This window comes from Quercus lobata, chromosome 8, assembly GCF_001633185.2.
Source record: "Quercus lobata isolate SW786 chromosome 8, ValleyOak3.0 Primary Assembly, whole genome shotgun sequence".
NCBI lineage: Eukaryota > Viridiplantae > Streptophyta > Magnoliopsida > Fagales > Fagaceae > Quercus > Quercus lobata.
Window position 1 is genome coordinate 14,541,185 of NC_044911.1, and position 10,510 is coordinate 14,551,694.

A 10,510-nucleotide genomic window follows, 5' to 3' on the forward strand; every position below is an offset into this window, starting at 1 on the left:
TTTAAATTGCCAAAGCAAACATATTCTATTTACTGTATTCATTTTATTGTTGCATTGTAAGGTTGTCTAAAGTTCTTGTTTGAAAAAGGAATAATATTAGAAAAGAATAAACCAGTTACCGTAATGATTTTGCTGGATTACTCTATTTCTTTCTCCACAACCTTTGTTGGGTTTCTTCTCACAAAGGGAAAAAACAAAACAGAAAACAGAAAACGAAAAGTCAACAATGTGGGTTTGAAAGAGTTAGACCAACTAATGCAAGAATAAACAAGAGCAACTAATGTTTGTGAAGAACCTTCGCTGGGTTTGTTCTCACAGCAGTTTTAAAAAAAAAAAAAAAATGGAGAGAAGAAAACAAAAAGCAAACAAAAGGTAGTTACCCAACGTTACTATGTAATCCAACATCAAAATCAATATGACCACCAAAAGTAATATTAATGCAAATATGAATATAAATCACACAATAACAATATTTCTATCAAATTAGTGGAAGGTTACCGTAATGATTTTGCTGGGTTACTCTGTTTTTTTCTCCACAACCTTTGCTGGGTTTCTTCTCACAAAGGGAAAAAAGAAAACAGAAAACCGAAAACAAAAAGTGAACAGTGTGGGTTTGAAAGAGTTAGACCAACAAATGCAAGAATAAGCAAGAGCAACTAATGTTTGTGAAGAACCTTCGCTGGGTTTGTTCTCGTAGCGGGAAAAAGAAAAAAAAAAAAACAGAAAACGGAAAAATGGAGAGAAGAAAACAAAAAGCAAACAAAAAGTAGTTACCCACTGAAAGTAAATAAACAAGTGACCGAAAGGATACATTGTTCTATGTTTTTAATGGTAAACGTGGTATTAATTTATGTAATCATGTGGTGGAATGAGGAGCGGTCAACAGAAGGTCAAACGTTTCGGTTATTAGTTTATTATATAGATATAGATTATATAAATATAGATATATAGATTATATAGATATAGATAGATATAGATATATAGATATATAACCCACAAACCGACACGTACAAGGATTATAAGGCCGGCCAGCCTTATAAATTTAAGGGAAACTAGGGTTCACAAGCACAGTAATAAATTTAAATCAAATTCCTTCCAAGAGAGACAGAGAGTAGTTGTTGTATAGGTTTCTGTCCTATGGCGGGGGAGTCAAGCACAGCCCTTGCTTTGGTTCTGCAAGAAGAAGATTCGGTGTCACAGGCTACGTCTCTTCTTCCATGTAGCCGCAAAAGAAGAAGAACAACAACAGAACTAGAATCAGAAGAAGAAGAAGAAGAAGGGATAAAGAAACTGTAAGATTTTAAGAAAACTTTATGTGGCCCACATTTAAGTGATAAATGAAATTCATGTCTTAAAGATTTTATTTGTAAAAGACGTTATGGTGAATAACAATTTCTAAGTAACTCTCATTTGATATAACTCATTTGGTTAATAAACACCTTGAAGTTACTAGTTTTAAACTCCTTGATGGAAGGAGGGTTATGAAACAGATCTTAATTTAAAAGGGTCCCTAGTCTAGCCTCTATATATAGCCTGTCTCCATCAAAAGGATATATGAAAAGTAAAGGTCATAGACTAGAAGACACCTTTTATAAACACTATTATCATATAGTGAGTCTTCTTTTTCTTTAAACACTTAAACAACTATGGCTGAAGGTATGTGTATGTTATTTTGTTTCCGCTGCACTCTGAATTTTGTCTTACATTTGGTATCAGAGCCATCCTTCATGCTATGTTGTTTAGTGATTTTAGTTTGAGAAATTTCTATTATTTCCAATCATGGTATATTTTTGTACCATCTATGGTTAAAGTTTGTATGCACTAATTTAATTTTGGGATGAAATTTAAGTTGTGCTGAATCCAAATATAGAGCATGTATACTTTAAATCCTAGAGAACAAGTTTTGTTTTGCATCTTTATTGGTATTTTTGTAACGAATTGCCATTGAGTTTTGAGATTGGAAGAATGAATTTGAAATCCATAAGATTATTAACTATATAGAACTACATAGGTTCAAAGGTAAATATGTTATATCAATTTGTTTTTTCAATACATTTGTGACTCAATGACATCGTTTTCTCTAAAATTGTCCACGTATTGTGTATTACAAAATGCTAATGTGCACCAGTGGGTAATTCAACTATTTGGAATTGTTAATATTAAAGTGTTCATAAATTTGATTTTGATTTTGATATTCATCAAGTGCTCATCCAAGTATTTAAGTTTGTTTCCTGGATATAAAATCTTAATTATTTGGAAAATAATTTGTGACAGTATGGTGGCTCATATGACAAACATGCCTCAATAATTTGTACAATTTTCAATTGTAAATTGCTTTAGAGACTATTTTTTGTGGATCAATATATTTGGCATGATAACACAAATGATCCTTATATTTTGGAAACCATAACTTTTTACAATAAATTATGGGGAAAAATGTGTTGCATGTAAGTTTGAAATTATTTCATAAAGTTTATTGTTACACTTACATATGAGATTTGGATCATTCAAGTGAGTAATTTATTTAAGTGCATTTTAGGTTTCTTTGCACTTATCATGTATTTAAGTATTATTTCATGTCATTTTGGAGTGCATACTGTCATGATCAATATTAGGATTGGTTGATCTTTTTGATGCTATTTGAAGTGGTGAATATCAAAATGACATGGGAGTGGCCATAGCATCCTAAGCCATGATGATAATCACATCAAGAAATTTTTACAAGACTTCATTAGGTACAAAGGCATCTAAGTGGCAATTAATTCATGAAGATAATGACTTGGCCCCATAGGGAGGTTATTATTTTTATGATTTGATTGGAATAAAATGGTGAATGTAGCATTAAGATGAGATTTTTCCTAGGCCCATAGGTATGGAAAATTTGATTCTTAGTGTTTATATTTACTAGTTTTATGAATAAAGTTTTATAGTAAATTCATGCATGATGCAACTCTGCCCATAGGAAGGTCGAATTTACTACTAAATTAACATTGGTTAATTTAGAATTAAAGTTCAAGATTCATAGCATTAAAGTTTATATTCTTTGGGTTTGTGGATCTATGTTTTGGTACTCATGTGGATGAATCACCCATCTTATTGAATAAAATATGTTAAAATGAGAAATTAAGTACAAGGGTGGGAGTGATCTAATTGCACAAGAGTAAAAACTTGAGAATTTATTCCTTTAAGGTAAAGGTTTTGTGAAAGCTATTTATATTACTTTACAAGATCCATTAAGGTTTGACTCCCAATAAAAGTTTTATATTGCAAAATTTAGGCATATAGGCATCCTACTAATGGTATATAAAGGTACACCAACTTTGTTGTGCCATTTGGTTTTACTGGGCACATTGTTAATCAGTGTATATACTATATACCTTAAAATCAGTGGGAGTAAATGCATTGTTTTTATGCCTAAATATGAATGACATACTACTTGGAAGTAGTGATTTGATTTTGTCATGTAAGATATCTTATATGCTATGTAGCTATAAGACAGGCATTATGGATAGGTCTTAAGGTTGTCGATCTTATGATGAGACCTTTAAAGATTTTAAAGATAACTCGGCTATAATTTTCTTCTCTAAGGACAATGAATGTGAAAGCCGAAACAAACATATCGACATAAAGTAACTCAGTCTAAGAGAGAGTTTTAAGAAATTGAAAGTGTCCATTGTGTTAAAATTATTGAGCTAATATTTGTTAATTTCATAACTAAAGGTTTGTCGACAAAACAGTATAAAAGTCTTTTGGACATATGGAACTTGTTAGCTCATTTGGTGTTTAATTTCTCTCTAATCATTCTATATTTTGGACACATATTTGGTTATTTTTGGAGAAGAAAATATATGATTTTTATTTTGTGCACATAAAGTATATGTATTAAGTTAGATATATCTCTAGAGATGTATAAGGATGATATATCCGTGGGGATGTATAAAAGAGGACCCGAATGGCTAATAGGTAGTCCATTCATAAAGAATTAATGGCTCATAAAGTTCTCATATAAGGATTACCATACATTATAATACATGGAAGGAAATACTCATTATAATTAAGGGTATTACCGCCATGATTTGTGTACTGGATTCTTTATTTAAGTGGGAGCATTTCACAATTAGTTGACATGAGTAATATCATGGCCATATTAAAGTTAATATCATTTATCAAGTAATGTCAAGTGGGCCAAGTGGGAGAATGTAAGATTTTAAGAAAACTTTATGTGGCCCACATTTAAGTGATAAATGAAATTCATGTCTTAAAGATTTTATTTGTGAAAGACGTTATGGTGAATAACAATTTCTAAGTAACTCTCATTTGATATAACTCATTTGGTTAATAAACACCTTGAAGTTACTAGTTTTAAACTCCTTGATGGAAGGAGGGTTATGAAACAGATCTTAATTTAAAAGGGTCCCTAGTCTAGCCTCTATATATAGCCTGTCTCCATCAAAAGGATATATGAAAAGTAAAGGTCATAGACTAGAAGACACCTTTTATAAACACTATTATCATATAGTGAGTCTTCTTTTTCTCTAAACACTTAAACAACTATGACTGAAGGTATGTGTATGTTATTTTGTTTCCGCTGCACTTTGAATTTTGTCTTACAGAAACTCCCTGATGTCCTGCTGATGGACATCCTTTGTCGACTCGGTCGCCAAAGGGCTTTCCAATGCAAGTGTGTCTCCAAGCACTGGAATTCTCTTATTTCCCATCCTTACTTTGTTCACCACCGCCACTGCCACCGCAACCGCCACAGCGATTCCGAGGGCCTTCTTATCGTGTTAACTATCGCTTGTTACGTACAAGCCTTCGTGACTGATAAATCACTAGAATTCTTCAATGTTCTCAAATTTCTTCCCTTCCCAGAACATCATCTTTCCATCTACGCCTCCTTCAACGACTTATTACTGGTACGCAACTTTATTCCATTGCGCTTGGACTTGTCGTTGCAGTTCATCATCTGTAATCCCCTTACAAGACAATGGCTCGCAATTCCTCCAATCTTCTCTCAGGACTATCGGTTGGGGGGAGAGAGAGATATTTTGGTCGGCCTAATTATACGACAGCGGGAGAATTATCCATATAGCAACAGATATAAAGTGGTACGCATTCATTGTCCTTTCGAAACTACTACTACTCAGATAAAGATGGAGACCTTTTCTTCGGAAACTGGTGAATGGTGCAACTTGTTTGTCGAGTCACCACGGGTATTGAGTCCCTGCAATTCAATTTCTAGGCAGGCTGGTGTTTTTCCATGCAATGGGATGCTGCATTGGGTGGATGCAGATCAGGAATTCGTCAAAGGCTTTCTTCTCTACGATCCATTCAACGACATTGGCCACCTTCGTTATATCGATCCACCCGTAGAGATAAACTTTTCACCTACAGACCTCGTCTTCTTCGGAGTGTTCCGTGGGCGTCTTCGGATAATCCAGAATAGTCACACGCCTTTTTACTATTGGATTCGTCCTCGTCTTTACTGTTTTTCTGTTTGGGAACTTGAGGATTACGCCAATGCGGGTACATGGTGCTTGAAATGCAAAATTAAATTCTTCGACATAGTTTCACAATGTCCTCGCGTCGGCCGCCCCGTTATTAATTTCCTGGCCTTCCACACAAATGCTGCTGAACTTGTCCTCTTTCAAATCGGGAAGGACATTTTATGGTACAACGTGAACACTAAGGTGTTCAAAGAGATCGGCAAACTACGGCGAGTTGAGGAGGAGTTCTCAAATGTTCGTCCTCCTATATTCCTACTTGGGTACCAATCGTGGCCAACACCAATTCCTCGACGCCCATTGGAGTTGGAATGAAGTTTAACATGCCATTCCAATGTCGTGTGTTATGCCTATAGTGAATGTTTTTTTTTTTTTTTTGAATTCCAGCATATTGCATTGTTTCTCATGAATTTTGAATTACTGTGGAATCCATTATTTTTATTATTTTTTTCGATACCATTGTTAACAATAGGAAACAATATTATATTAAGTTGATAAGATAAGGCTAATACATTAGATAAAATAGCTTTAGGTACAAAAATAACTTCGATTAGTTCTTATTTGTAGGTCCCTGTATCAGAACATTCGAATTTGATGAGTTTTGGCTCAAACCATCAATATATTGAGTGTATAAATCTGCGTTAGATTTTGCAATTAGTGAGCTCTTAAATCTTATTAAAGAAAAAGTGAGGTTTGATCGGTATTGCTAAATCCTTTTTAATTCTTTCTTTTGTTCTTTCTTCTTTCTTCCTGATTCTCTCTCTTTTCTTCTTCTTTCTTTTCTTCTTTTTTCCCAATCTCTCTCTCTCTCTCTCTCTTCTTTCTTCTTCTCGATCTCTCACCTTAAACTCTCTATCTCTCAAATTGGTGTCTCTTCTTACAAATCAATGGGTCTCTCTCTCTCTCCCTCTCCATCTAACCTAAAGGTGTGCGAAAAACTAACAAAGCTAGGCAAAACCTACCAAACTCAGTCCAATTTTTCGATTCAGTTTCGGTTTGAATTTCTTGAAACAGAAATATTTCAGTTTTGGTGTCCCACACAAAACACCGACCCAACCAAAACTGAACTGAAATATATTAAATATTAATATATACAAGTTATATCAAGGTAGTTCTTCATGTATGTTCACATTTTTAACTCAGGTTCGACCTATAGTAAATGATGTTTTATTTATTCTCTCCTTATTATAACAACATTTTTAACTCAAGTTCGACCCATAGTAAATGCAGTTTTATTTATTCTCTCATTATTGTAACAAAACTACGTCGTTTTGGGTTTGTATGTAACCCTACTAATCCTAAGTTTTATCTATTCTCTCTCACTTCAATCTACAGTTGTTCTCCCCACAACTTTCTTCTTCTCCATTTCTTTTAGTCTCTCAAAATCAAAGTTTAAGTATCCCAAAAACGTTTAACCCAAAAAAGAAAAAATAGAAAACACAATCTTCTTGATTTTGAGTATATGTTTCTTGTGTTTGCTTGGTGCTTGGTGTTTGGGTGCTGAGAAAATGTAGGAAAGTAAAGGGAAATAGGTTTTTTCTTATTTTGGTATGTTCTCTAAATATATACATGATTTTGAGTATAATTTTTTTTTTTTTTGCTTGGTGTTTAAGTGCTGAGAAAATGTGGGAAAGCAAAGGGAAATAAGTTTTTCTTCTTTGATCTGTTTGGTTACTAAAAATATACGGCATGATGTTTGTTTTAAAGACACTTTATAGCTGCTACCTTTTGTTGTAGATGGTAGCTTAATCTTAGTTAGTGTTTTATGTTTTTCCTGTGTTGCTCTGTATTTTGTGTTGAAAACAAAGTCTGTGTTGGTCTTGCTTTTCTTGTTAGTTGTTGTACTGATTTTGTCTTTCAATAATGTCTCTATTTGATGCAAAAAAAAAAAAAAAAAAAATCTTCTTTTCTATTTTTTTTTTCTTGCTTTTGTTTCTCACATACCAAACACTGAAACCCGACTGAATGGAATTGAAACCGAATGTAGTCAGTTGGTTCAGCGTTCCTTCCTTACAAGTCGATTTCAGTGCTCTATATGTTAAAACCGAAATTCTCGGTTTGGTGCAAAAACTGCCTTCAACATCGACCAACTTGAACCGATTACACCCCTAGTACTCTGACCTTTATCTCTCTCTGATTTTCCTTATGAAACAAAGATTGGTGGTGGTGGTCAGTGGTTGGTTAGGTTCAGTGGTGGGTTGTGGGGTGGGTTGGCTTGTTGTTGAAGTGGGTTGTGGTGTGTTTTGTTGTTTGGTGTTTGGTCGGTTGGGTCCAATAGAGATTTTTTGGTGTTTTGGTGATTGCCGGGTTTTGGCCTCAATTTGAAGACTGTTATGTGTGTTTTGCATGTTTGGTTGCTAAGAAAATGGAAGAGAAAAAAATATTGATTTTTTAAATTTTCTGGGCAACTAGTTATTTGATAAAGAACATGAACAATTCTGAGGAAGTGAGGAAGAACGTAAACAGTTTTGGGGAAGAACACAAAGAACATAAACAAACAAGATCTTCCAACAAAAATCTCCTAACAAAATAATGAAAAGAAAAGAAAAGAAAATTTTATTTTAATTATTTACTTCTTATTTAAATAATTAAATAATAACCAAAATTTTATTTTATTTTAAAATAATTAAAGAAAAGAAAAATAATGATATGGATTTTTTCAATATTTAAAATGCTGATGTTGACATTATTTAAATTCCAAACAGCAAATTGTATTATTAAGATAAATGTTATGTCTACAACATTTTCATAACAAATCCTAAGTGACAGGTTGTTACTGGTTGTTATTGTTGGGCCAAAAAATTAATTTTAGTGGTAAGTCCAAATTTGAACTAATACCAACTAACCACCTATAATTTATTATGAAGAGTAATGTTAGAGATACAATTTTTTTTTTACAAACTGCTAATGTGGTGGATAGTTATTGACAAATGAAAAAGTAATATTAGTGGTAGACCTAGATAACAACTAATAAGAAATTAGCCACATCAACAATTTGTAAAAATGTTGTAAAATAATTTGTGACTGTAACATTACTCTTTGTTGTGAAAATATTGTGGACGTTGCACTTTTCTTATTTTAATAGTTACGTAGGTGTTTTGTGTGCAAACTGTGTATGTTTTGTGTGCAAACTGTGTACTCTGTTTGCCACGTATGTTATTTTTCGTTAGTGAGATGAAATTAAGGACTAAAATGAAACTCATTATTTAATTCTAGGAACCAAATACGATAAAATTAAAAAGTAAGAACTGAAGTGAAAATAAAGTCAAAACGTAAGAGCCAAAAACCAGTTTTGCTTTTTATTTTTAATAAATTTTATTATATTGCTTTGTTTTTCTCTTTTATCTCTCTTCCTGTAATCGCTTAAAAAAAAAGCCTGTTCTATTTTCTGAAACCATGCTTTTAGTGAGGATTTTTTTTTTCTATATAACATTAAATATCAAAAATTTTAGTTAGTTGTCACGTTTCAAAACAATGTTATAAACTAGCATCTCAAGTGTCTAAAACTCGAGTTTTAAGTTTCATATGTAAGTGGTGGGAGATGATGTGGAAGAAAATCCATGTAGAATTCGAGTTTTTAAGACTCGAGTTGCACTTTTAAGACTCAAGTTTTAAAGACTTGAGTTTCACTTCTTCTTCCTCGCAACTCGGTTTTGCTTTTTAGAACTCGAGTCTTATAGACTCGAGATTTATGTGGCTAAATTAGTACACGACAGCAGTAGAACTTGAGATTGAAAGCCTTAATTTTCTTCATCGATCTCAAGTTTTAAAAACTCGAAATGCTAATTTCCAGAATCCTTCCCAACTTATGTTAACTTATCATATATTTTTCCCTCGTTGTGCTAATCTGCAAAATCACTCTTTAGTGAGAGTTGATGGTTTTGGCCATGGCTTCTTTCAAGATGTTGATGAGTTGTGTTTGCCCAGGGGTTGAAGGAGTTCCGAATTCCCATCTTTGTGGGATTGTTCTATTCGAACCAAACCATTATTGAAAGCCAAAAAGTCGGTCCAAATTTCTTATTACGTCAGTCGCTGCCGCGTTGTCCAAATTTCTCCATCATCTCTTTCATAAACAGAGGTTAGGAATCTATTACCTTACTAGCTGTCCTGTCATCTGATTTAAAGGCTTCCGTTCCGTGTGTGTTCTGTAAGTGTTTGTTAAAATTCCTAAATGAAACATGAGTCCTATTAGTTTTGAATATAAGAACCCTCAAGGCCAATCAACCCACAAACAAAGACAGAGTAGTTGTACGTTGTAAGCACAGGCACAGCCCTTGCTTTGGTTCCGCAAGAAAAAGAGATGAAAAGATTCCCTGATAAACTGTTCGTCGAGATCCTTTCTCGACTCCCTACCCAATGGGCTGTCTAATGCAAGTCCGTCTCCAAGCACTGGAGTTCTCTTATTTCAAGTCCTTACTTTGCTCGCCGCTTCCTTCTTCACTACATCCAATCCGAGGCGGACGAGTCCATTACTATTGTGTTAGAGATGGCGTCTAACAAGCAACTCGCCCTGATTCCTACACCCTATATTTATTGTAGGGGAGCATTCGTGAATCTGCTCAAATTTCTTCCCTTCCCAAAACATCATCTTCACATCTACGCCTCCTCCAACGACTTATTGCTGGCAGCACGCAATGATGACTCGTCGTTGGACTTCTTCATCTGTAATCCGCTTACAAAACAATGGCTCGGATTCCAAAGAAGAACTATGATCAGTTGGGGAGAGAGAGAGTTGTTTTGCACGCCTTAATTATATGCCAGCAGGAGGGTAGTATTGAAAATTACAGATATAAGGTGGTACGCATTCATTGTCCTTAAAAAACCTACTACTACTCAGTTACAGATGGAGATCTTTTCTTCCGAAACTGGTGAATGGTGCAACTTGTTTGTTGAGTCACCACGGGAATTGAATCCTTTCAATTCAATGTCTAAGGATGCTGTATTTGGTGGATGCAAGTAAGGATTTCATCAAAGGCTTTCTTGTCTACGATCCATTCAACGATATT

General features: G+C 33.9%; 1 protein-coding gene across 1 annotated transcript; it reads left to right on the forward strand.

Moving 5' to 3' along the window:
* The first annotated feature begins 4,553 nt into the window (after nt 1-4,553).
* LOC115956450 lies at nt 4,554-5,819 on the forward strand. The gene has a single exon (XM_031074826.1). It carries the CDS (start codon nt 4,554-4,556, stop codon nt 5,817-5,819), a length of 1,266 nt encoding a protein of 421 aa, XP_030930686.1.
* The last annotated feature ends 4,691 nt before the right edge of the window (nt 5,820-10,510 follow it).

Coding starts and splice junctions, on each gene's coding strand:
- LOC115956450 (XM_031074826.1), top strand. CDS start 4,554: ATGACTGAAGGTATGTGTATGTTATTTTGTTTCCGCTGCACTTTGAAT.